Source organism: Lingula anatina, chromosome 8 (genome assembly GCF_051362555.1).
Source record: "Lingula anatina isolate TDL-2025a chromosome 8, LinAna3.0, whole genome shotgun sequence".
In the NCBI taxonomy this organism is placed as follows: domain Eukaryota; kingdom Metazoa; phylum Brachiopoda; class Lingulata; order Lingulida; family Lingulidae; genus Lingula; species Lingula anatina.
Window position 1 is genome coordinate 17,652,808 of NC_141774.1, and position 27,999 is coordinate 17,680,806.

At 37.6% G+C, this 27,999-nt stretch overlaps 2 protein-coding genes across 7 annotated transcripts; one reads left to right on the top strand and one right to left on the bottom strand.

Annotated features, from left to right (window-relative positions):
* Nucleotides 1-1,516: 1,516 nt before the first annotated feature.
* On the bottom strand, nt 1,517-10,899 carry LOC106167852 (high-affinity choline transporter 1). The gene is made up of 9 exons (XM_086994744.1): nt 10,755-10,899; nt 7,223-7,464; nt 6,652-6,915; nt 6,131-6,279; nt 5,820-5,969; nt 5,406-5,535; nt 4,821-5,062; nt 3,530-3,729; nt 1,517-3,286 (listed from the first exon to the last, which is right to left on the bottom strand). The coding sequence occupies exons 2-9, from the start codon at nt 7,404-7,406 to the stop codon at nt 2,929-2,931; spliced, it is 1,677 nt and encodes a 558-aa protein (XP_086850870.1). The 5' UTR covers nt 7,407-7,464; nt 10,755-10,899; the 3' UTR covers nt 1,517-2,928.
* A 1,265-nt stretch (nt 10,900-12,164) lies between these two features.
* Nucleotides 12,165-27,994, top strand: LOC106167851 (uncharacterized). Of its 6 annotated transcripts, none has more exons than XM_087019166.1 (7): nt 12,165-12,313; nt 15,872-15,986; nt 20,606-20,719; nt 21,377-26,399; nt 26,693-26,813; nt 27,455-27,548; nt 27,847-27,994. In XM_087019166.1, the coding sequence occupies exon 4, from the start codon at nt 22,189-22,191 to the stop codon at nt 24,925-24,927; it is 2,739 nt and encodes a 912-aa protein (XP_086875292.1). In that variant the 5' UTR covers nt 12,165-12,313; nt 15,872-15,986; nt 20,606-20,719; nt 21,377-22,188; the 3' UTR covers nt 24,928-26,399; nt 26,693-26,813; nt 27,455-27,548; nt 27,847-27,994. The 6 variants fall into 6 exon arrangements, with proteins under 6 accessions (XP_086875292.1, XP_086875291.1, XP_086875293.1 ...); XM_087019165.1 differs by lacking the exon at nt 12,165-12,313 and adding an exon at nt 14,470-14,653; XM_087019167.1 differs by lacking the exon at nt 12,165-12,313 and adding an exon at nt 14,470-14,653 and having other exon boundaries at nt 21,382-26,399.
* Nucleotides 27,995-27,999: the final 5 nt, after the last annotated feature.

Sequence of the window (27,999 nt, forward strand, 5' to 3'; positions counted from 1 at the left end):
GTGTAAATTGCACCCCATGTTGTAAAAGTTTTGCTGTGAAACGTTTCATGATTTTTTTTAAATTTACAAATGGTTTGCTTGATGTGTTTCCTCAAAACAAGATAATCAATAACTGCAAAAGATACATATTCTTTTCACCAAATTATAAGGAAAATCAAATGTGAAAAGGGGTAACAAAGGGGTAACAAATGTACTTAATACATTAGTTATTGTTTGGATTTGCTTAAAGTTTTTGTAATCATTTAATATTCCAATTTGGCACCTGACGTTGAATGTATTATAACTGTATCAATATTTTTGTATGGGCAATAATATTATTCTGAACATTCTGCTTTCCATGTGCACTGAATTCTTGTTGTTTCTAATGTGTGAAGGTGTGAGAGAGAAGATGAAGAAAAGAGGAACGCTTAAAATAAGTTACTTTTAATCGTACTTAGTTAACAAAAATGGTCGACACTTTTTAGAATTGTAAATCACAATTCTGTCTCATATCTTTGCGAAACTTGTCAGATGTCTTCAACGTTGTAACCACGATTTGGTTACCGTTATCATTAAGCTGGTTTTTGTATGGGAAAATTGTTGAGGATACTCGTAATCCTGCGGCGCTCCACTCAAAGTGTTAAAAGACAAGTATATTTCAGGGAACGTAAAATCAACAAAATCCTTACCCTTTTTATTCCTTGATCTGTCTGTCGCGTTTTGCCAACTGTAAGCGTAAACCTAATTTTGGTTAGTTATATAGCAGCAATGACGTCACTGACATTGACATCATGGATTACAACGCGATGTGAAATGCCCTGATACGGTTAAGTTGGGTTTACCTCTCACAGAAGGCATTTAATGACCAAAAATTGACGCTTGGACGATAAACAGCTTATAAAACAATGATTAGATGAAAGTCAGACGTTTGGGCGATAAACAGCGTATGCTTACAAAACTGTGCCTCTTGCATATTCTACAGCTACGATTCATACAGATGTAAGCAAGCTCGGCTGTCACCTTGATTGGTTAGAAAACGATGGTCGTAAAACCGCTACATGATTTAATAAACTTTGCATAAACTTTAAAACCACTTAAAAGATCTAACAGTGTCATACTAGTCTACCATAAAGCAAAAAAAAAAAAAATTTAAAAATCGCTTAAAGTATTCAAAACGAATGTCGTTAAATCCCTATATAGGCTCCTATAGAGTCCATAAAAAAGGAGAGCTTGCGATACAAGGATACCCTCAACGCGCATTATTTTTTAGTTTAAACTGGTAATTTAATTGTTTGTTTGACAGAAAGACAATGACAACTAATCCTTAGCGACGTAATTATAAATAACTAAATAACAGAATGATCTTTTAAATCAAGCGTATTTTTAATGTATTCTTGAAATAAAAAATTTGAATTTTATTTTTTACTAAAAGCAAAATACAGCAATTTTAAGTTTAGAAAACAATCCATGTGCTGTGCTGAACATGACTATATATACCCCCCATCCCCCCCCCCCCCCCCCCGAAAAAGGGCCCATTGTTAGCACAGTGAATGGCATCAAGCCACGTCTATCATGTGATCAATGAACAATATCTCTCGGCACTGGGTATGGTAAAGTCCGGTTAGAGCTACAATGATATAGCCAGACGTATAAGCTGTTCCTAACCCATCATTAGAAATCTTACTAAAAGCCACAGCATGACAGGCTCTGTTGACGACAGGCAGAGTCCAGGGCGAGAGGTTGGCAACTTAAAGGATCTCTGCACCAGGGTTGCAATAGCAGCGTGACCGTACCAGTCGTAGACCATGGGAAACATTCGGTAGAAACCACCAGCGGATCGGAAGTCCCATGGTGCGCCGACGCTCGAGGGAAGTCAACCTCCAAACACGCGTCAATATCGTGATCATAAACAACGCCAAATACGACTTCGATGGGCCACGCAACACCTCAGATGGACACAGCAGCGCTGGGCTGGTACCCTTATATAAGAACCTTTTCTGTCTGGATCATCGAGATGTTCAGGAGCGTGAGTGTCGTCGTCGTGGAGAATGTCACACAGAGTGCTGCATCAGGGAGCAGAATCACTTTCCGGTCGCCAGTGTCATGGAGTGGGCAGGGGTATCCTGCAATTATCGGACACCGTTCATGGTCGTGATGGCAACACCACTGCTCGACGCTACGTCGACCATATCCTGCAGCCCCACATGATCGCGTTCATGCGACAACACCCCAACGTCACCGTTTTCCAACATGACAACGCCCGTCCACATTCGGCAAGATTGACCCAAACGTGTGACCCAAGAATATCATACCCTGTGGTGCTTATTTTCCGGATGTGAATCCGTTTGAGCACTTGTCGGACTATATCGATTGACTGTTGTGATTTTGTGTTTGGCAGCTGCCATTTTCTTATGTTAAGTTTTTGTTTGAATTATTCTTACAACTTTTTGTTTCTTCATGCAAATATCCATTGCAAATGATTCATATGAAAAAATCCAGCTTGGGGCGTCAAAATAACAATTATTTCGAAAGAAATGGTCTGAAAGTTTATAATGACTGTCAGTATATATATATATATCATCATCATCATCATCATTTAGAGCCTATAGTGTTCCACTGTTGGACAAAGGCCTCAGCATGCTTTTTCCATTGTTTCCTATCCTGAGCCTCAGATTTCCAGTTTGGCCAAGGTTTCTTCTTCCAAGACTTCCAGTAGTCGTCTAATTCATCCCTCCATCGTTTGACCGGCCTTCCTCTTTTTCTTTGTCCATACCTTGGGGTCCATTCTGTAAGCCTGATTGTCCACCTATTGTCCTTCATTCTTTTGACATGTCCTGCCCACCTCCATTTCATTTCTTTAACTGTGGGCAGTACGTCCTTAACTTTGGTCTGTTCACGTAACCATACATTCGTTTTCCGCTCTCTTGGATATATATATATATGTTCCGATTATAATTTGGCATCGTTTTCCTCTTTCTCTTGCTCTTCGGTATTGCAACCCAAATTAGAAACCCCAGTCTTTTTCAGTTCGTCCATTTCCTCTCCAACTTCCTCCTCTTCTTCCTCCAGTTTTGGTATACAGGAGCCAAATACGTCATACTTACTAGACAAAATTTCTCGCGCAAAAAGCACATGGAATATTATCGACACTACGACGATAGAGATTAAACTGACAAGCATGCTGAACGTTTTAAATGGAAATCCTTGCGCGTTGTTATCAAAGTCGTACCACGGGTAAAGAATAAACGCAGGGAGGCTAAAGGTCGCTTCCCCACCACCAAGACGAAGGATCCAGCCGATAATATAACTGAAATAAGTAATAAATTATGAAAAACGTAGATACCATCATCAAATGCCTGTTTTTTCTACCGTTGTTAATTAAATATACGTAGTACAAGGACATTGGGGGGAAAGTTGACGTACTCAGTACCAGTGCTTTTAAGGGAATGGGCATTCTTCTTTATGCTTGATGTGTGATCCTGTGATCCCCTTTGATAAATCTAAAATATGGTGCAGTAGTTAATAAAGAGGTATCCGGTTCTAAGCTTACCCAGTTAAAGCTCCATACATATTGGCCTGCTTGAGGAATATCACACATACAAGTTGGGGAAAAAGGATGACGTAGACAAAGTCAGAACACAAGAACCACAGAGCGTATATTGAAGTGATGTAGATCGCCATTACAGTGGCAACGGCCCCAAGCACTACCACTGCTCCCCGCATCAACCACACAACCTCCCGCTCCGAAGCCTGGAATTCCAATTATCGTTAAGTTAATAAACGCATTTTATTTTGTTTCATAGACACGACAACGTTCCAAGATGAATATCAACAAAATCGGTAGCGATTATCTTCAACTGGAACAAGTAAGACCAAAACTGGAGTTAATTTTCTTTAATTTTTACTGTTGTATAATTACCCTGTATGGCCTCTCTAAGTGTTGGTGAATTGAAAAGAATAAGGTATATGTGGATCACAACACTATTTCGATAGTACACACAAGAACACTATTAAGTAAGCGTCTTGTCTCAACTCAGGTATGCACACTCTCCTCATGTATTGGAGGACCTTTTAGTTGTTCTATCAGTTACAAAATCGATTGAAAAAGTTCTTCAACGGGCTTTTATCTGGTCGAAAATTTAGAAGGGCCTCTGGGAGAGAGTAGGTATAACCTACGATCAAAAATTAAAAGGATGGGAGTCACACTCAAACTTAAAACAACTAGCGGATCTCATGATGTTGGGAGTGCGTGTCTCGCTTTGAAAGGTAGAATTGCTATAGTAAAGCGAAACCCAGCTGGGTGTTTCATCGTTTTTTTTTTTTTTTTTTGTATTTTTTCGTCTTTTAAAGAACAGACCAAAGACCGCTGGTAGAATTCATCGTGGGTATTTTTTGTCAAATTGTTGTTTCTATAAACAGTAAAATCATATTAAAGAACCTTGCCAGCTCAAATGTGCTAACATGGAGGACATTGACATGTATTTTTACACCTCTGTTGTTATGTAACTGACGTTATATCTGACGAGAAATTTATGGAAAGTTATTCAGTATGCATTGTAGTATCGCTTTCTGCAACCTGGAGTGACAGGAATGTCAGTCCTCTAGAAACCGTAGTCAAGCTATATTTACATGTACTCCATCGGTTCTGAATGCGACCTAGACTATCAAACAGTTTTTAGAGACAATAGGGAGTTGTTAACATGAAGGTATCATGGTTGAAAGGCGATATACCGCTTTCCCATCCTATTTATTTTGTGTCCTAGATATAACCTAAGGCGATACTTGATGCATAAAAATGCAGTAGCTCAACTAAAGCAATGTAAATAAATAAAAACACATACCTTCTTTCCACGGAACAGGAACTTCCGCAGTGGTCTGCACACATTGTGAGAAAAAAGTGAACTCATGGACAAAATGGCGGTGACAGTAGATGACATCACAGCGGCGGAGACTGCGCCAAGGCCGATGAAGGAGACGGCAGGGGGCGTAAGGTACTGCAAGACAAGCGGCAAGATGTTCTTGTATTCTTCTGAAGGGACTGTAGTCTGATTGTACACATCGATGTAAGCAGTGTCCGTCCAATCTGAAAAAAAGAGGTACTTATTTCTAAAGTACTCAGGTATATAGATGTGAAATCGGTTAGATGATGTCAAATTTTAGTAAATCAGCAATTCCATGCAGCAATCGCCCATTCATCCCCATTTAATCAACAAATATAAAACAAAATTTATGAGTTTCTGTCGAAATTATATTGTTCAATTTTTGGTCGGTTAGTCATCAAAAAATTGTGCAGGCCTTTACACATAATACATTGTACATGTGTACATACACAATATTCCAATGCTATTTTATATTTTTGCCGATTCCTTTATAAAGCAGCCCACACGGCTACGCCTTATTTATGAGTTTTACAATAGTCGACTTACTTGTTGAGGCTCCAATGGCTCCAACCATTACGGCAGGGACAGCACAGACCAGACAGAAAAAACCAGCTACAATAGATAACCACTTTGCCTGATTTACTGTCTTTGCAGACAGCATCCTTTGGAAGTACACCTGGATAACGGAAAGTGGTCATTTCATACATAAAAGGAGATTTAGGATTGGATAATCAACTAAGTGGCTTTTTTTCTTTCAAAGAGTCTGTCATTAGTTGGTTATTTAAAAGTGACATATCTGTTCTTTTACTGACTTGTTTTCTTTTAGTACCTTCTTTAATCATCTCATTTCCACTGAGCAATTTTTACAGTTATATTAGACACAGAGTGGATGTAAAGCACAGTCACATACAGAGTGAAGGGTAAAGAAAGTCAATATTCTAGGCCCTTTATTTCATTCACCTGCCAAGGTATTCCCCCAAATATTAATTGTAGTCCTGAATCTAAGTACAACCCAGCATCGTTCTTGGTAAGAGACCCTAGCCAGCTCGATGACGTCATTTCCAGAGGCGAAACGGCAGGGTGGTGCATAGCAAATGGAAAAGCCATGAACTGAAAACACAGAATTATTATTTATAATGCCAAGTGATGGGATCTATTTCCGTAAAGACGTGTCTAGCTCAAAAAAGGTATTATTGATTATATAAAATATGCGAATATTACACAATAGATCTGCACATTTCGAATTCTGGGAACTCTACACGCATACTAACCAGTCCAATCAGAATCATTATCAGCTGTGCTACGTCTGTATACGCCACAGAATATAGTCCCCCGATAAGTGTATAAAGGACTGCAATAATGGCTGACACGATGATAGAGATGGTATTTTCCAAGCCGATCACAACGGTCAGAGAAGAACCTAAAAAAATGAGCTGTGCATTGAGAACTTGACCAAGGACTGGGCTATAAAACACATGTCAACATTCCATATGGATTCATTTCTTAAAATTGTGTTGCGATTTTTTTCTGATGTTTGCATTGTAATGTTAAAGGAATAATAACTCTTTGTATGAGGTCTTTTTTTCACAATAAAAGCATTGTGAATAACTCATAGAAATATAATATATTCTGTTTTACCACAAAAATGGCAGTCTCACTAAGTATATTATACTTATATCTGCGGCAGGTATGTTACAAAAAGACATTGGGAAAACATTATGACCAAATTTGGCCATATTAACGTTCATATCAACCTCAAAAAAAAAAAAAAAAAAAAAAAAAAAACTCTTACCAAGAGCCGCCAATATGGCCGCCGACCAGAACAGATCACCCAGCAGGACAGGAATGTAGAGCAGAGCCGTCATAACTGGGCCGTATTTCTGCTGGAATGGGTCCAGCATTGTCATGTACCCTGCAGATCGCATGGGTCCAGCAAACACCAGCCCGCCGATGGCAAGAGAGATGGCATATCCGACAGGTGCTTGACACCATACTAACCCTGAACTCAGGGTGTATTCTGCAGTGCCATTGATGTAGCCGCCACCTACCCAAGTCGCTGTACAAAAAGGATCTTTTTAAAGATATATTAAATCATACAGAATATTTTTAAATACTTTTTTAAAGATTTTCCCCGATATAATAAAAAACCCTGGAAAAAAACACTCACTAATTTAAAACAAATTAAAGTAAGCGCTCATTCATCAAATCGAAATGCTTCTATGTGTTCCAATTTTTCAGACAAATAAAGCCAAAAAAAAAAACATTATTTGTCAGCACGTCAGTTCAAGGTTGAAACATTCAAAATCACTGGGCATTAAAACGTGTCACAACCGAATCGGGGTTGCTTGCCAAAATTCCCTTACCAGTCAACGTAAAAATCCCAACGAATGGTCCTACGTTTCTCCCAGCTAGAGTCGGCTCTGTCGAATTTGCATCTTTTCCAAAACTCTTAGATTTTCTTCCAGCAACTATTTCGATGATGAAGATGACTATGTAAAATACAATGATAGCCACCAGGCCCCACATGTTTATTACGCTATCGACCATGATGGTTTTTTGTGAGTGTTCCTGATTTTATATTCTTGTGAAGTTTAAATAATCACTCCTGGAAAAATAACATGAACGTAAAAAGAGGATATCCGTTTAGATGATATATCCTTCTCAAAATAAGTTAGGGAACACCCGTCATTTAAGATTCAAAGGTTAGATCAATGCCCATTGTATTGGATGAAATTTCTACTTAAACTGTGTTACAATACAAATAAACTTTGCACCTTATAAGAGTAATAGTTATGGTTATCTTCCGGGATGATACGTACGTATTTCAAGATAAACAACTCAAAGATAATTAAGATTACTGCTAAATTAGATTAACTCCAGCTTTTTACTAAGATAAGGCCTAAGCGTCCATGATTTTCTGCACGACATGTAAAACCCCCTTTACACCGGACGGTGCCTCTTGTGCGTCCCATGTGCGACCATGAGACCGATGGCTACCTTCTGATATCAGATACCAAAATAGTCTACAAAATCACACTGAGCCATTGAACATTTTTGTAACAGACCATTAGCACACCTTGTGGTCAGAGATTAGGAACTGATCAGTTCGCTGTTGGACTCTCAAAAAACGCACGGTGATCGCTAAGATGGCACACAGAGCGTTAAAGCGTCACCGTGGAAGCCATGGTCGCTGCAAAGTTTTGAACACTTTAAATTAAAGTATAACCCCTACTAATTAAATTGGCAAATAGAAAATGGAAGGAATGCATGCATTTGGTTATTTGTCTTGAGCCAATTAAGTGACGAAGTTTATTTGTCTTGAGCCAAGTATTTGTAAAATACACGAAGCATCATTGTTATCTTTAACTGTTGGCAACTACATTTTATTATTATCATTATTATATTTTATTTATCTATTTATTTATTTATTTTTTGCACTGTCGCTATGTTTTATCAGTCCTACTGGACACAATAATTCAATAACAATAATAATAGACATTGTACTCCTACATTGATAATACAGTTATCTTCGCCTGCTGTAGACTAGAAACCACCATGAAAGGAAAGCAAGTGACCGTGTAAGTGATCGGAAAAACTAGTTTTGTAGTATAAAGGAAGATGGCTGAGTATGCCACAGGTTGTAACCCGCTAGTGTTGTGGTACATGTACATGTAGGTGAATACATGTATCTACAGACATACCCCCAGGCGATAACGTGGGTGGGGATTAGAGGCGGTTTTCTAATTTAAAATTGAAGCGACCCCCCCCCCCCCCTCCACTCAATGCCTTCGCCTGGGATCTTGCAACAGAATCGCCTGTTAAAATAGCCCTTGCTTGGAAATCTGTATCTATCAGACTGTTAATTATCTGTATGCACCTTAAAGGTTTCTCGTCAGATCGTCGGAATGGCCTGAACGGAGTACATTCTTCAGAAAACATGCCCAACTAACGATATCTTTATCCAAATACACAAATTATAAGCTAATTTTGTAAATTTTGGGCTTTACAAAACATCCTTTTTGCTCGGCCTGGGAGTTAATGAGCTACGTTGTCACGTGGTCTGATGACGAACATCGTGCCACCGGAGGAGAGTCAAGCGGCGTGTTTAGCTGTCACACTAAGCTGCATTGTCTACCTGTAAGATGACTTTTCTGACTCCTGATAAAAGTTCATACTCATTCAAATCTCTTACCCGAGGGGGTCTAAATCCTCGTGATGCCGTGTGAAGCCATTTTCCCGTCTATTCAATTCTTTAACTAGCATTTAATTATGGTTATCCCAACTAGTATAAAATACTGCATTCGAATGACTTAAGGGTACTGTTGATTATTACATATGAGGTCCATGTTATTTGTGAAATTCAATTCAATTCAATTTATTTAACCCTTGCACCCACCCTACGGCTCATCAGAAGGAAATGCAATAAAAATATAAAGTCATAAAAACAACAACAGTGCAATTTTTTTGTGAAATTGGCTTATTTAATAGAATTGCACTGTTAAATTATGGGTATTTTTCCGGTCAATATTTGTCTAAAATTATCTTTCAATCCTTACTCTATCAAGGACAGTATAACATTATCTGACTTATTTTTGTGAAAAATTGATGACAAGCCAAGGGTCTCCAGTTCATTCCGTACTCAAATTACCCAATCAAAAATTTTTGTTGAGCAGATCTTTATAGTACGCTGTTATAATACAATTTTTCGAAGAGCGTATTTAAATCAATATTAAAAATGGTAGCTTTATACTTAAAAGAAGTTGGTATCTCCCGTTTTCATAATATACTTAGTTATGTACAATGAACTAAGTTATCACTAGTGCTCCTTATTACACCCAACATTCTTTTTAAAAAATCCCCATGCATAATTCAAAATATACGAACCATTTTATTACAGCAGTTCCCATTCTTTTTTCTTTAATATTACCGCTCTTTTTCGAGTTTTTCCTTAACTGCGTTTTCTTCCACGGAAGTAATGTCTGGGCATACGCATGCTTCAAGATACCCTGAGAGCAATCACTTACATTAATGTTCGCGACCGTGTTTGAACTCATTTTTTTTAAATATCGATATTAAACGTCATTTAAAAATGCCACTAACATTACCCCATGAAATAAAAGAGATATACTGAAATAATATTAAAGTCCACCAAGAATCTGACAAGTCCAGTTACCTGTTATTACCTGGTTTGGGAAGTGCGGCGGTGCGTAATTAACAGGTTTTATTGTTAACGAGCTCTCGGTCCACTACCGGATATCATGCATTTAAAATGCATCAGCAATTAATAAGCTTGTCAACTGATGACAGTTTATTCGAAAGACTATCAGCTTTTGATATGATCTAAACCACTTAAAGCGACCATAATCTCGAGCATCGCATCTATTGTGACCGAAGTTAGTAAATAATTAAGTCATGGAAGGCCGTCACAGACAAAAAAGAAGATTGTCAACGAGTGCTGTTTTTTTTTATGATGAATCCCACGGCAATCACAGAGGCATAACGAAAATGGCCCAATCTCGTTCAACACAACTTTCCTAAACTTTTTGTCTGTATTCAGCATGCAGCTCAGTTGAGTCTCATAGACCTTTATCCCAATTGTTGCCACAGTACCACGTGATCCACATCTGTTGCTTCATTTTTGCATATTGACGTGAGGTTTACAAAAACGATTTTTTCTACCAATAGATTGTTTTCATACTTTTTGAAAGGTGGGGATCGATTTAAACATCCTCTAGTGTATGGATTGAACACTACATCTTCAAAATTCGAGAAATGGATTTTTACGTGGCTAGAATCCTTTAATATCAAATATGATTCTCAGCCAAGATGGAAAGTTATAATTACCGTTCAATTGAAATCCAAACTGACTACGAACACGAGTATAATTTTCCTTACCTTCAGTACAGGGAATCTTTACTTTGAAATTGGAGTTTTCCTTAAGGGCGTCTGACACCTCGCGCCTTGATCATCTTGTTTTGTTACATGTTAACATTGTTGGCTGTGACAATGTCAATATATAATGTTAGTAATTGACAGCCATGAGTAAGGACCAGGAAGTGTTTTGTAGAGTGCTAGCCGTAACTGAGTTGATTGACGTGTCCTGGGAGGCCTTCGATGAAAACAACAGCGGCGCTGAGCGGCAAAATATTTCCAGCGAAATACCTAATTTTAATGCGCTGTTCAGACCAGTAAATTTAACATTAATAAAAAATGAAAATTTATTCGGTAAAGAGTCGCGGGCTTTATCGCGCGCCTCGTAATAAGTTTCAATAGAAGTTTATATCTCTTATCTAACGTTAATCTTTTTCTTATCTTCTTTAATTAAAGTGAAGTCTCAATAAAGATATGATCTGTCACGCCAAGTTCTATACGCACCAGTTCTTTCACCCCGGTATTCTAATATAATTTTAAAATAATGGATGATTCATCTATACATACCATTTGCTGACTGACCGTTTATTTATTTCAACTTGTAACATTAACTGCTCCGCCACGCTTATTTCTTCTGCTGAAGTCTTTGACTTCACTGCCATACTGATTTCAAATTCTGTGTGACAAATTTTGTGTGACTAAAAGTAACAAAAAAAAAAGTTGGGCCATTAGGCGTAATTTGTACAATATGAAAAAACTTGAAATTACAGATGTATATTCAGCATATTCTTTCTCGGATGAGATATTCCCTTTACAGATGGAAATGAAATTGAGTCAAGGACCAATGGAACGATATGGTTAAAATGGTTAATTAATTCTAATTAAGTGTGCATTTTATAAATTGTGTTCCCCATTATGAGATTTTCATTTCATTAGTTTTATTTATCTAACAAATGATTATGTTCATTGCAATTTTATTTTGTGATGGCAGTCTGAATGTTACAGGGACTTTAAGAATTAAAATCGGTATAAAAAATCGTATCCTAATGCATAGACGTGTCGAGCAATGAATCATGAGTAGAAGAACATATCTTATCTTACGAGGAAAATCCAATATGTCGGAAAAACCGGATATTGATATTTCAATTAAACGGTAATTTGAATTTATCATTTCATAAGAGGACCAGTACACAAGGACTAAATTCTGATTATTTACGAACGAGAGAAAAAGGTTGACCGTACGTAGAAAATAAACTGTAGATTTTATTGGTAGATTACCCGGTAGAGAAAAATCGAAACTTGTTTGAATCATAAGTGAAACCCATGAATAAATAGACGCGCATGTTGTACTGTGTGCCCTAGATCGGCTGTCATTACCTGCTAAGAGGGGGATAGACTGTATTACCGACACCTAGCACTGCGCATTACGTCACCGAGATAAGACGGCCGCGTCAGGAAAAATCCACAGTCTGTGATCAACACCCTGTCTAACAAACCAGACTATATCAGTGGCGATGATGAAGAAAGGTTTTCGACGACCTTAAAATAACTGCAATATGCACGAAAGATGTTTTTAATTGAATGTTAGTGGATATTTATTTTATTCAACTTACGTGAGATGAGACATGTTCATATTGGTACGTCTTCTGAGAAAATTGTCTTCGAATTGTTACCAAAATGATGAACAGAAAAAATCGAATTCTTCACCTGCTAGTTGCCTAGAGATATAAAACCCACTGTATTGATTTTCAATTTCCATAAAAAGTTTCCAAAATGTGATAATCCATTTTTTAAAAAAGAGCTGCCAACTTATTGAATTGAAATATTTGTATCGTGCACCTTATCAGAAAGTTTCCCCCTAGACTTTGCCAAAGTGGACAGCATTTCAGATGGACAGATTTTTTAATACTCCACCTTGACAAAGAATAAGAACTCACCATGTATTTTAGGTTTCCCTACAACACTTCTCTATCCACTATTACTGATCCTCACAACGGGACAGAGTCAGTGATGGTTGGCTTGTTACCCCCACACCAAGGGACCGAACTTGATTTGAGGACCAGAAGAGAGGCTTAACACACGTAGCCTCCTGGGGGTTAGGCGTTAGTTATAATGTGCGACTGGGTTCAAATAGTAGAAATACTCGGTTACATATAACAATAACAAAAATAATAATTTATATATACAGCTTTTGAGTACCTGTTTTATTTTCTGTCGTTTGGCTCCAGACATAAAAATGCATTGTCTGCATAACTGGATGATAATTAAAAAAAAAAGATTTAAAATTAACTAGACTGCTCCAGGAGGTTGACACTCTGTGACCTTGAAAACTAGGTCAAGGTCAAAAAATTGGGTGGACCGGAATAACTTTTTATAGGCTACCCGCACAAAAATGCAGTAGTATCGAAGTAGCAAAGAAGCATTAACGCAGTAGTGGTGTGGAGCATATTTGCAGTAGAAATGCACTATAGCCTACTGCAATTCTACTCCAAAAAGTACATAGGTTTGTACAGAGAGGAGCATTAATGCAGTAGATTGGCAGCATGATAGAATCATGTTTCAAATATGCTTATTAGCTCCCAAATCGAAGCAGATTTGAAGCATGTTTGCAGTATGATTGCAGTACTCTACTGCGCTGGAGTATCTACTGCGTTTTCGTGCGGGTATCAGTATGAATTTTTTCAGAATTTTAGAAAGAAATTTTTTGACGAAAAATAATAATAAGAAGAAGAAGAATAACTAGACTGCAACTGGCTAAAGCCAGTGGCGGAGGATTCCCCTGCAAAATAGGTGTGGAAATGCTCTTACAAGGTCGTGTGAAGGTCATGGGTTAAATTTGACCCCATATTCTGAAAGGGCATGTGCGAATTGGGGGTGGGGGGTCAACAAAACATCACTTTTAGCCCACTTCAATATTTCTCCATGAAATAGCCGAATGACCTTGAAAATGAGGGTTAAGGTCAAATTTGACATTTGATTTGGGGGTGTTGGGTATATGTTTGGGGTAGTTTACTATAGCATGTTATCACAAAAAATCAGGATTTCATGGAGAAATTGACAAAGTCACTATTTCTGTGAAATTATTAATATTTAAAATGTATATTAAAAAAACTAATCAGTCAATTGTCAATATTATTAAATACTGCACTGGATAGATATCTAGGGCAACTTTTTACATCATCCTTGTTGCTCTGTGACATCTGGTTTACCCCCTGCCGAGTGTCAACCTCCTGGAGCATATTTTGCAATAGGTTGACCTTGACCTGACCTACTTTCCTAAAATTACGTCACTTGATATAGAATTATTGTGTGACTTCGACTGTGAAAGGATTTGTCAAAATGTTGAAAATTCTAGGAGATATTGCATTTTGAAATTTGCAAAAAATTCACTTTAAAAGGCTCTGTGACCTTGAAAATTAGGTCAAGGTCAAAAAAATTGGGTGGACCGGAATAACTTTTCATAGGCTATCAGTATGAATTTTTTTCAGAATTTTAGAAAGAAATTTTTTGACGAAAAATAATAAGAATACCAAAAACAATAGTATTCCCCTATGGGGAATCCTAATAACAGGAAAAGCAATAGTATTCCCCTATGGGGAATCCTAAAAAAAGCTGCTAACACACCCTTACCTATTTTAAATAAACATTCTCTAAAGTCTGTTTTGCCAAGAATCACGTGACACTGTTTTCAAGAGAAAGTTCTCAGCACGTAGCCCTATTTATAAACATGACCTCACTACCGTGATAGTGGGTTATGATCTGCATTAGAATGTAGATGTTGTTATGACTTATAGTTATGACTACCGTGAAAGTGGGTCATGGACTGTTTTTGAACATTGGTGTTGTTCAGTGGCCCAAAAACTGATAAAACATGCGTCTGTGCACCTGGATAAGAATGACTGATACATGTACGTGTACTGAAGGTAAGGGGATATTTATCCCTATGTTTGTTTTTTAACTTATAAACTGAGAGAAAACTGTCAACGATTTGGTTCTGACGAGTTCCACAGCTAAACTTTTTTGTTAGATTTTGAGTCTCCGCATCGACAGATAATCAAATGGGACGGAGCTATCTGGGGGTAGTATGTTTTATTACAAAAGTATTTTCATCGAACATTGCTGACACTGATTTCCGGACATAGTAGGGGATAGCGGGCGCTTTCCTTTCTTCAGTAATGTTGTATACGTATCAAACCCAATTCAGACCTTAAAATTGCTAAAACAATTCATGTACAGTCGGGGATAGGGATCCCTCAAAGTAACATGTACCTTAAGTATCCATTGCAGACCTCAAAAGTGATAAAACAGTTCATATTAAAGTATATGTTGTCGTTTTCCCTCTGAAATGTACAGGCAGACATCTAGGTCAGAATTTAGAACTCAAATATCAAAAGCAGTATAAAACAGCGTTCTCGACTAAGGGGATAGATTGCCAGTAGAAAAAAACATCGTTTATTTTTGAGAAAAATTCAATTTGGCTGGAAATTCTCGGATAGGATACTTTAAGTGAGACCTTTTCTTGGAATTCATCTTTTCATCTGACGCCTGCTTCACATGGAACAAATTGCTGTCAATATCAGGGTAATGCGTGAATAACAGATCACGTAACAGAGACAGATCGTCATTACAACATATAGGTTTTAAGTGTACGGTAGGTTATAGAAAAGAACGATATGTTTTAGGATTGTAAATGGGACTTATGTATAACGTGTAGACACGCACGTCGTCCTATGTGTACTCAAGATACGCTGCCATTTGCTGTTTAGAGGGGGATAGGATGAATTACAGAATATATATTGGGTTTTAAATTATGTTTATGTGATAAGGCAGCCGCGTCAGAAAAAATCCCCAGTCTATATTTGACACCATGACTAAAATACTAGACTGCATGTATGTCGATGACAAGGGAGGTATGCGACGCCATTTAGCTGTATGTATGGCCGTCATCTTTAGTATTTCAGTTTGAACAAGGTTGCAAACATGTAACTAACATAAATGTTTACTTTTGGGCTCCAATGGTTGTAGATAAATACTTCTTTGGAACAGAGGGCAACATTTTTTGTCAGCATTCGCCCTTAAACGCCATTTTTGTGTGTGCCAGTTTTCTGAAACATTGACTAATTTTCGTAAATTGTTTTCAGACTTTGCCAGATCAATGTCTGACATTTTGCTGAACAATGTGGACTAAAGGACGATGGAGACGGAAGGTGTGACGCACTAGAGGAAAACTATGCAGTGAACATCTCGTGTACTAAGGTAAGGGGTGCATGAATTAAATGTAGTGTTTGTTAAGCTATACTGAATATTTCGTTTGGAAAATTTGTCTCATGGTCAGCTTAAAGGAGGAAGATATTTCATTTGAAGGGTTTTTTTTATAATTCTTCGTCTCAATAGTGAATATGTCTGATTGTTTATAGTTGAAATAATTATATTTCCTCTACATATTGCAAGTCAGCCAAAGATAACAGAAAACAATTCTGAAAAAATAACTGACAAAAATGATGCCCAGCTGATTTCGGGTTTACGAATGGTGCCATTTTGATAAAAATGGGCTGCAACACTGCAGATGTGATGGGTCGTGTAAGACTTTGGGTTTTGTTATTTTTTCAAGACGTTTTGAAGCTAAATGGATGAATAATACTTTTCGAAGCCAACATCTACACTATATTGACAATTTCGTCAGTGCATATGTCACTCTTGCACTTGTGGCTCGACAGAAACATTGGACACAGTGTGTATTGCCACTTAAAGTATATTTTCAACCAATTTCTGATATATAAATATTATTTTTTTTTCAATTGATTTTGCATATAATGAAATATTCATACTTAGTTTGCGATGATAGATAAAAATAGCAAGTCCATGTAAGATGGGAGAATTTGAGCAAAAACAGCTCGATTATAAGGCCCACCTCATGTGACCTACATTTACCCTAAGAAACCATGCAGCATTTTGACCTGCACTCGCGCGATGGCATTGTACCCGCCCTGTAGGGGACTACAGGTACTGCAGGAGATTCCCCAGTTAGCTTCAGTCTGAAGTAACAAGGGGCTATTCTTATCTGTATTAAAGGAGGGAGTGATAAAAATCAGAGCAATCAAATGACTGTCTATTTATCTGTGAGTTCCTTATGAAAAATGACAAGTTACTGTGGATTTATCTCTACATGGTTTCTTTTATAAGAATAAATAATATTATGAAAGATTAGAAGGCAAAGGGAAATATTTGAGGACAGAGAGGACCGTATAAAACAGGGCACGTTTTGGCAAAGGGTCCTATGGATATCCAAAGATAAAATGTGTCTGGAGAACTCCACACAAACAGGAGCTACCATTTTATAAATCATGTTCATCTTGCGCCATGCCAAATACTAAAAATGAACCATAAATTCAGCAGTTCGTTTCATTGAGTGCTATCCAATATAAAATGCAACTGATATGGTCCATACTTGTTTCAGAAACAATGAAAAATGTAAAAATGAAAATGATGGTGTACATGGAATTACAAAGAAGGAAAACATAGCCGCCCTGTCCTTTTTCAAGTTCAGAACACAAAGGTTGTTATCATATGATAACCATTACATTTTTTAACAACGGCACATAAAAAAAGGATTTCTTTTGTGAGCGGTGGTCAACAGAAATTGACAAATATATCCCATTTATCATGTCTTTTAAAACTGTACTATTGCGTGTCGTTTGTCAAACTATCCTACACAGCGATGGCAAGACGATCTAGGTTGTCAGACGTCCTGAAAAGAAACTACCATATCGCTGTATTGTAAAGATTATGTGGTCAGCTATAGTATGTAGTTGAAATATTGAGCTAATAAAAACAGCGCCATCAAATATGCCCGTGGTTATCTGTTACCTCTCGTGATGAATTTTATAAACTCTATGGCCTTTTCTGCAATAATAATAATAATAATAATGATAATAAACACGCAGTTGCAAAAAGGGTAAAAAAAAGACTTCTTAAGCGCGATGGAAGAGTCAAATGGCGCGCTTTTCTCTGACCCCCACCCCCCACGAGCAACGTTAATGATCCATACATTTATATAAACAATACCTTGTCATGCATTTTTATTTTATCTCGAACGGCAGCAAACCTACTTGTACCCAGGTGATATAAAACATTGAAACATATATACGCCCAAGTTTAAGCAAGTAGGGTATTCGCGTATGGACCACTAACGCGCAAGTTGTTCTTTGTTTACTCAATATACGCTGTCATTTGCTGCTAACAGGGGGGTGTGATATGTATTACAAAATATTTGGTGGTACATTAAGTTATAAAGATAAGATGACCGCATCAGGAAAGAAAACGAGGTCTATTATTATAATTTTTTAAACACACTACTCTACATGTATGGCGACGAAAAAGGGAGGTGAACGACGCATTTTAGTATAACTGCAAACACCCGGTGATTAATTCGTGATCTGAAGGTGAAAGGATATTTAACTGAGCATTAATTTATACATTGAGTTAAAATATGTTATCGTACAATATATGAGAAAATTGTACCCAAATCGTTCCTGAAGACAACATTTCAAATGAAAAGAAATATAAGTTCTCCAGCTTGACAGATAATCTGTTCTGTTAAAAAGATCTGCATCTATAATGCCAGACATTGTCGAAGTGGGTTGGGCCCCTGTCTCGTCTCCCAATCCCCACCTTGTATACATACCGGGTAGGTCCTTTCAATCTTCCAATATTCGTAATGCACAATTACGTGCATGTATACAGCTTTTGACGACCTGTTTCATTTTATGTCACTTGGTTCCCGACATAAAAATACATGCTGTTGAGTTTGAATTTGCACAAAAAAGTTCTAAAAAATCGATAAGTTCATGACTGCAAAATGAGCTGCTAGAAGGGGAAGGGATGTATTACAGAATATTTGGTGGTGTATAACATTACGGAGATAGGACAACCATTTCAGGAAAAGTTCCCATTCTATAGCTGATATAATGTCTAACAAACTAACGAACTAGACTACATATATGGCGATTAAAATGGGAGGTGTACGACGCCCTTTAAAATAAATGCAATAACTCATCAAACATTCTGTGAGCTGAGGGTAAAGGAATATTTATCGACCATTACTGATCCTCACACCGCATCTTAGTAAGAGGGGATTGGGTCCCCTGCCTCGTCCCCCCCCTCGTCTCCCCCTTCCCCTCTGTGGGCACCTGTAGGCCCGCATATGTGTTTTCTTGGTATCTTCCAGTATTAGAAATGTTCGGTTATGTATAAAGCTTTTGGCGACCTGCGTCTTTCTGTAGTATCAATCAAGCTTTAAATGGCATTTTTCTGATTTTCAAAATAATAATAATAATAATAATGATAAAAATACATAAATAATAAAACAAAATAATAATAATAATAATAATAATAATAATAATAATAATAAATAAAATAATAAAATAAAATAATAACTGTGTCTTATTTTTAAATGATTCACTAAAAAAGCTACCAACAAGTCCTTTACACTGAATACTGTTTACTGTTTAAATAAACTTGAGGACATTTAAGATAACAAAAATCTGGTGGACTTATACATTTAAGAAAATGGTCCCAGCACGTAGCCCTTGATAACATAGACATGGCCTATATTCCGTGATAGACTGTTTTTAAATATTGGTGTTGTTAAGTAGATGTAGGGCTAATTAAACATGTATCCGTGTATTTATTGCCACTCGTAAAGCTGATACATGTTTACGTAGAAAGATAAGGAGATATTTATTGCTATGGCTGTTTTTGAAATTATGAAGTAAGGGAAATGATTTTATCGTGCACCGTGTCAATTCTCGATTGTCTCCTATTTGGTTCCACCCTGAGCTTCAGAGATAACTTGACACTAACCTCTTCACTATAGCCTATCTTCATCGTGTTAAGTTACCTCTGACCACATTCGATTGCCCCCGCCGCCCGCCAATCAAATTTAAAGCCCGCACTCAATGACTCATTGAACGATCTAGCCAATGAACGCGAACGAGTCAAAGCGCGCTTTGTTCAAATCCGGACCAATCAAAGATAAGGCTGAATATCAGGGACTTGCCGTAACCTGTGGGCAGCACGCAAAATACATCATCCCTCAGTAGATAATGATGCAGGGCCTCAAACTGCTCTGGTTTTAATTCCGATATACTCATATTTTGCAAAGAATCAAGAGATAACTTAACACATTATTTTACGTAATCACTCGTAGGAGACGCCATGCTTTCTTTGTGTACGGTTATGCACTCGGAACTACTCGGATGTCTCCGCACTCGACAATAACTTTGTTGTTAGTATGGAGCTTGCGGAATCAGCCGAGGATTACCGATTGACGGTCAACCAATCAGCGTTTTCACCAAACTTTGGTGAAAAATTTTGAAACTTGGATTCGATTGGCTTATATAAACTAGGTCAAACTATTTTCGTCAGAGGTAACTTGACACGATGAAGATAGGCTATAGTGAAGAGGTTAGTGTCAAGTTATCTCTGAAGCTCAGGGTGATTTGGTTCATACGAGGACGACATATAATTTATATTTAAATTCTGTGCCTGGGTAAATAATCAAATTTGTTCTTGTGTGGACAGAACAAACTGTCAGTTGTAGGTTTCACTGAAAAAGCTTTCTCATCATTCATTAGACTATCGTTTTTATACAACTTTGCTATAAAACCTACCTAATACCCCTCTAGAGTTTATGCCTCTTATAAATACGATAAGCCTGGGACCATTTGAGGACAGAAAGCACCAAGTTGACCGACCGACGAATAATTAGTGATTTTTACCATTTTTTTCTGGCATTTTTTGTGCGTTGCTAGGGTTATACTTTAGATGTCAACTAAAAGGCTATAGGTTGTAAACTGCTGCCATGTTTTCTTCAGGAACAGGCACGGGTGTCGTGCAGTGTGGCACCTCTGGCGGAGGGAGCTACTGACTGTGAACGGTGCAGGGGTTTGTTTATAAACAAGAGGGCTGCACGTGTTCAAGTACTGGCGGTAAGAAAAGTAACTTTTCAACAGTATGTTTTTGTGCCATTGGGGGTTATGTCAGTGTGCCTGCTGTCCATGGGGATAAAAAATGTTTCACCAAATCATATTGCAGTTTGCAGGCATCTCTTATTATGGCCGTCAATGGAAAATTATTTGGTTGTTTCTGAACTCGATAATGTCTGTATCATGTGATCATGGCCCCTAAATTTTGAATTCCAAGTGTCAGAATTCCAAGTGGGTACAATTATTGACAGTTATTACAATATCTATCCGACAATGAGGGAAGGATGTACAATGTGTTCGTTCTGAATTCAGAAGTTCACGCACATCATATCTATGCAATTATGATTAATTTACATTCATCAGCATGTTATGTTATATCCGCTATTTCAATGTATATTGCATGTTGTTATTGCTATATCCGACAGATTGACTGTAAAGTTGTATATCTTTAAAATAAAGTTACATGATCAAAAATGACTTGAAAGGGAACTGCTCTTAGAATAGTGACACGTGCCCTATCTCAAATTGAAAGACCCACTCTAAGATTCATCTACCTGTACACGACAGTATGTTTCTTATAATCATCCCATCTACTTTGCTTCCAGTATCTCACCAACAGTTGGAGATTTTACTTTAACATAGCACTCATTCATTTTGCAGTTTAGCCTCAACCATGGCTTTCCCAATTACTTTAGAAAATCGGATCAAGCTTCAGAAAAATTGGGAAGCCATTTGTGACGACTTAGTTGTGAAGCACGTTTCCCACAAGCTCATCACCAGAGGTATTCTGACCCAAAAGGAACTGAATGATGTATTAAAAGAAGAAACTCCCCTTGAGCAGACTCAGAAGCTCCTTACTCTTTTGTTAACCAAGGACAATCAATACTTCGAGTGCTTCCAAACATGTTTGCAAGAGGACTATAGTTGGCTGGTAGATGGACTGTCGGGAACTGTTGTGACTGAAGAAGACAGAGAGACGTTTACAGGTTAGTACAAGAAAACTTGTAGATAGACACAAATGTAGTGGCTTCAGTTGGAATTTACATCTGGTAGGGTTAACGTTTTACAGCTTTTGATTGTTAAAAACGACATTCACTGAGAAATAAATAAAAGTGGTATATGAAACCGCGATTTACATGCAGAGAAAATGAGTCATAGGTAAACAAAAAACTGACAGTTATTAAGTTTCGAGAGTTTTATCTTTCAATAAAAGTTTTTTTGAATAATTCGTCTTCGTGCTTATTTTTTGCATAGTAGCAGTTTCCATTGCTTTCCTGCCTTCTGTGATGAAAATCGAATGTTTGTTAATGGAATAAAATTAAAACTGCTTTAGAAAATCATGTAGCCGTAACCATGAAATGACAGTTTGCTCAACCACTCTGTGTCTTTCTCATTGTTCATCGTTTTAACTCCCATTCCATTTACATGCATGGCCTCTTTCAGCGTCTGTCCTAGATCAATGTTCTCTCCCCATGCCCCCTTTATGCTTTGAGGGACGCTGTGATGAGGTTAAGGACATAACGCAATTTCTCCATAACGGCGGTCGGCTAGCCATCATCCAAGGGTCTGGTGGGCAAGGGAAGACCGCCCTTGCTACGGTTATTGCTCACAAATTTGTCTCAAGATTTGGAATCCGCTCCGTTATGGCAGACCTGAAAAATGTTTCCACCGAGTCAGATATTGTTACATCATTGTTATTAGCTTTAAAATTAGATATGGATTTAGATTCAGAACACTCTGACCCAGAGAAACTTCTCACAAAAGCTTGTCAGGAAATAACACAGTTTGGGCAGAAGATGTTGATAATTCTAGACAATTGCGAGACCGCCGTGAGAAAAGACACACTTGATTATTTCCGTGGTTTGTTAGACAAGTTGAACACAAACTGCAGAAATGCATATGTATTATGCACGTCACGTGAAAAGATTCATTTACCTAACATGAAGGTTCATGTCCACCAACTCGACTCCCTCTCACAGTCAGCGTCCCTTTCCGTACTCCGCTGGTATTCCCCTACCCTGGACCGTGAAGAAGGGAACATTCTAGCTACGAAATGCGGATTCATGGCGTTGTTACTCCATATTTTGGGGTATCTGCTTAAACAAGGAATGAAGGCCACCGATTTGGTAAAAGAGCTTGCTTGTAGCGTAGAGTTTTACAAAAAAATATTTAGTCTGGCACCGGAATTACAAGAAGTTTACGCTTGTATCAACCTTACATATAAACGACTGAGCCCTGAGGAACAGATGGCGTTTCAACTTCTGTCAGTTTTCCCGTCAAAATTTACCGCTGATGAAGCCTTTGCCTTGATAAGCAAAGAATTCCAAGATATCACATCACTAGAGACTAATAATTTACTCCGGACTCTGTATAACACCTCGATGCTTGCGTATGATGATATAAGACAAGAATATGACATGCACAGCATAATTCAGGCCTTTGCTCAATATGAAATGTCAGCAGAAAATAAGGAGCGATTAAATATGCATTTTTTAAATTTCATGGAACCTAGTTTAAGCGATCTGAACAGAAAGGATCACCGTGAAGGAGTGTCTTATTTTGAAAGAGAAAGAGATAGGTTTGCTAAATTTATTGACATTTTCAGTATCCTATCACTTTCGTCAAGGCAAAATCTCTACGGCAAAATGAAGGAGTTTGCAGTGCGTCTCTCTGCCCTACACAGGTACCGCCATGCATTTCGCGTCTATAAAACCCTGTTAGCAACCGTCCTTGAAGTTGGGGGAATTGCAAACATTGCTGAAAGTGCTTTTATATACAGTACCATCGGCCTTTTGCATATGCGCATCAGAGAGATACCAGCTGCCATTGAAAACCTGACGAAAGCAATTGAGATATACGACTCCCTACCAGATAAATGCAGTCATGAACAATATTTTCACAGTATCTTTAATCTTTGGTCAATATATGTTTTGGAACATAAAATTTCAGAAGCTTGCATGTTGCTCGAGAACCATAATACGACAGCTCCTGGTGATTTTTCAAGATTTCTTTTTACAATGTTAAAAAACGCGACCAAGTCTGAAGAAATGCCGCAAGATATTAATTCTGTTCTGGAACCTTTGTTTAACAATTCTATACACTCACATAGTTTACATGAATCATTTGAGAACTGCATGCATAGTGGCACCCGACATGCACCGACTGAGATCATGGTTGGAGAATTTGACAATTTTATCGGGGAAGGTATGCAAAACTTCCTTGTCGATGTCGCACAATTTTCTTTCCCTATGGAAAAAAGTGGAAACTTAAACTTAATAGATCAGGCAACCAAAATAGATCAGGATATAATAAAGCTGGACAATGCAGGCGGTGCAGTCGATGCCATCAGGATAGAAGTGGCTCTTTTGGAAAATATCCTGGGAGAAAACCAAAAGATGACTGCAAACTCAATTCATATGCTGGGTTGTGCCTTGTCAGCACATGGGAAACATGCAGATGCCCTCAGTACATTCCAAAGAGCTCTAGGTATATTTGATAAAGTGTCTGGCGAATGTCCGGAAACAGCCTATACCCTCCTCAGAATTGGCCAGGAAATGATAAATCTGGGCAATGCAGAAGGTGCAGTCGAAGTCCTCAGGAAAGCTGTGGCTATGTGGGAAGAGATGATGGGAGAAAACCACAAGATGACAGCAGCTACGATCACTTTGCTGGGTCGTGCCTTGTCAGCACAGGGAAAACATACAGATGCCCTCAGTACACTCCAAAGAGCTCTCCGTATAGGTGAGCAAGCGTTGGGTGATAGCGCTAGCACAGCTAATACGATGTTCTACCTGGGCCAGGAAATGAAGCTAATAGGCGACATTAAGGAGGGCCTTAAGATGCACCAACGAGCTCTGGACATACGTCACTCTGTACTTACTGACCACGAAGACACCCTACTTAGCCTTGAAGCTGTTGCTGATCTCTTGGACCTCAACGGGAAACCCTCAGAGAGTGCAGATGTGAAGAAAGAAGCCACCGCCATGAAGGAAAGACTAGAAGCTGCAAAATTAAAGGCGCAAAAAAAGGCACGTGCCGCTAAAGAGATATTTGAAAATGAAATCTTTCTAAAAACTATACAAAGACAGTTGGAAGACCTTGACCTTGGGTCAAAACCAGGCAACCCATCAGGAGGCAAAACCGAGAATAAAGAAGCTGATTCTACATCAACTGAACAAAAAAGAGAGATGGATGATTTTGATCTCGATTAACTCTTCAGATATAGTGCACAACAGACAAGCGAGTATGTGGTGACACGACGTTCATGACTTTCATGGGATTTTCTTTTCCTTTTTATTATGTGCAGATAATACTACAGAATCATCCCAGGTGAAAACAGAATAATTTATCTAGTGATATACGTGATGTGAAGATAAAGGGCTCGAAGGAACATGATATTGAATGAATTTCGAACATGAACGCAAGGCAGAGGGTGAAATTAGACATAATTGATATTATAAGCGCCAGCGTATGAGGGTTGTTTTTGATCAAAGGCATAGAACAGCGCCCTGTTCACATGCCATGTCCAATATACCAAGGGACGGGGGGTAGGTTTCTATCGTCCTACATAACATACTATTGGATTTGCTCAGGTACTGTATATATACTGTAAACAAAAAGAAATTGGATGCATTCAAAAAGGCGGAATCGAAAATAGTATAAATAATCTAAGAGAATACGACATCCCAAGGAGAAACATTTGTATTAGAAATGACAAGTCTAGAAGAAGTGGTGTATTGTCATTGTATAGTGAGCAAAACATGTTATCTGCTACATTATTTTAATTCCAAAACGTGTGAGCCCTGAAAAATACGCTTTACTATACTTATTTGAATATGTGTTTGTTGTTTTATTTGTGAATATGCATGTGTAAATAGTGGTACACCTATTTTGATATAGAAAATAATATTATGCCAAAAAGGTGTTTATTCATTTCCATGGACGTCCAGGTGTAAGACCATCGGTTACATTATTGCGAATCAACTGGTGTGGGAATCGGTTCAGGAAAGATTTGCACAGGCATATACAGGTATATATATATATATATATATATATATATATATATATATATATATATATATATACAGGAACTTGACCAGAGACAGATTGTACACCTGTGTATTGTAACGACACTAATTATGAAGTGTTATTATAATAAAAAGTCAAACGCTGATAGAAATAGTTCAATACTTGTATAAATGATGTTAACATTGGTCTTGAAAGGCCATGTTAAAACTTTACAGTAGTACATGTAAATGAAACAGGGCTACGATTCCTTACAAATTTTATCCAAGAGAGAAACTAAGACAGATAAATCAAAGAGAGAGCCTGACTTGTACACACATTATGACGTTATACAAGTACTAGTATATTCCTCTGAAATGATACATGTATGTAACAGTATAGACATAGATGTAATGTTAAATGGAATCCAAGTCCGAGGCAAAACATAGGATACATATATAATTTTATAGTCAAATATTGAGGACTGGTTATGATTGACAAAACCAAAGCTGCACACCTGCTACAGATTGTTGAATCTTTGGGATATGCTGCTCTGAATAGCTACTGGGCTACAAGTACCAGACTGGACATTTTGCATATACGGGGCATCCACCAGTGGATGGCGCTGCGGGTGCTTGAAAGGCAAGGGGACACTTCAATTTGGGTAACCGATGTGCAGGTAAGACCATCCATTTATTTAATTACTCAATTAAACAATCAATTAAACATGTGGTGCATTTGATATAACAGACCAACCAGATTTTAATCTGAAAATATCAATTTTGAACCAAAAATGTTTTTGATGGCCAGCAATAATACTAGTCCATTAATGGAATGACAGTGCATATTACATTATTCCCACATAATGCCTCAAGCTTTTGTAAGTTTTGAATCAGAAGCTCACAATTATAAGTTCCTTTTGTTTAACAGGTCTGTTACCAAATACGGTATATGAAACATTATTTCTTTTAGGACCACATCGGTGCCTTGCTTCATATCTTCTGCTGCAGACTCTGACGTTGCCAGTCCAGACGTTATGATGTTATAATATGATGACATATGACATGATGACGTTGCAGCTCTCCTAGATGTGGTAAGTATACTTCCATCCAAAAGATGTCTTTGTTTCTTTCGAGTGAAGAAACACTATGTATGTAGCAAAAATATTCATTTCCCTCAGTATTATCTTTATTAAGGTAGATTCAGGATATCAGAATTATTACGGTAGATTCATGATATCCGGAGTAGTTTTATTTTGCGTACATCCCCCCCCCCCCCCTAAAAAAGCAGAGATGTTTACAGAGAATATGGAGCAATTTAACTCTTTCGGGAATGATTTTTAATATCACTGGAAGAGGAAAATAGATTACCATTAGGTCTCAGACTCTGGAAGTTTCTCTTACCCCCATTCACCTAAAAACAACATAGGCAGTTAGGCCTACACATGTAGGATTATGGTGATGGTAAGAATATATAAGAACTTAGGCTTCAAAGTCTTGAACTACTTGGAGTCGAGATTTTGTGCGAAATCACTTTCACCCCCACCCCCACCCCAACCACTTTTCACCTCCGACCACCCACCTTCAAACCCTCAATTGGAAATCGTATAGATTGACATATGGTCATTAATTAAAATAATACAAGTCAATAGATGATTATTTCAAACTAATAAGTAATAAATTGTTTCGCTTGAAATGACTGGCAATTCTTGGCATTTGAAATATCTTTTTTCAGACTGAACATGTTTACCAATGTAGCAGTAGTATGTCCCAATTGTGCCAAATGTCCAATGATATTATGAATTTGGCATCATGAGAAGACCATCAAGGTAACTATGTTTTTTGCATTACTATTCCTTTTTAAACTTCTCACTTTTTCGTTCAAGATATATTGGATTCCACATTCATTTTGTTTTTTAATGAATATTTCAATAGTTTTATAACAAAGTAAAGCCCTTTTGGAGGACTGACTACAAATAATAATCTGATCAGTATTTTTAGTATTGGTAATAGCATTATTAAAATAAATCACCATATTTCCCTGAATGGATCGCTTACGTTTTCACTGCCAATAAAATTATTAAGACATCGTCTCATTAAAGATAGTTGTCTGCTTTTAATTTTCAGTAAGTGGCTACCGGAAGACATATTATGTGTGTTTGTTTGACAGCCTCCGTTACCATTCCAAGATTACCTCGTCCACAGACAGTTATCCTCTGATTAAATTACATGACTGACATATAACATAAATGTGTATCTTTTTTATATCTGTGATTATCA

Bases quoted from the DNA above. Each gene is read 5' to 3' on its own strand.
- LOC106167852 (XM_086994744.1), bottom strand. From the start codon at position 7,406: ATGGTCGATAGCGTAATAAACATGTGGGGCCTGGTGGCTATCATTGTA. The intron at 5,970-6,130 runs GTTAGTATGCGT...CTGTGTTTTCAG, and splicing joins TAATGATTCTGATTGGACTG to TTCATGGCTTTTCCATTTGC. The intron at 5,536-5,819 runs GTGAATGAAATA...TCCGTTATCCAG, and splicing joins TTGGGGGAATACCTTGGCAG to GTGTACTTCCAAAGGATGCT.
- LOC106167851 (XM_087019166.1), top strand. From the start codon at position 22,189: ATGCCCCCTTTATGCTTTGAGGGACGCTGTGATGAGGTTAAGGACATA.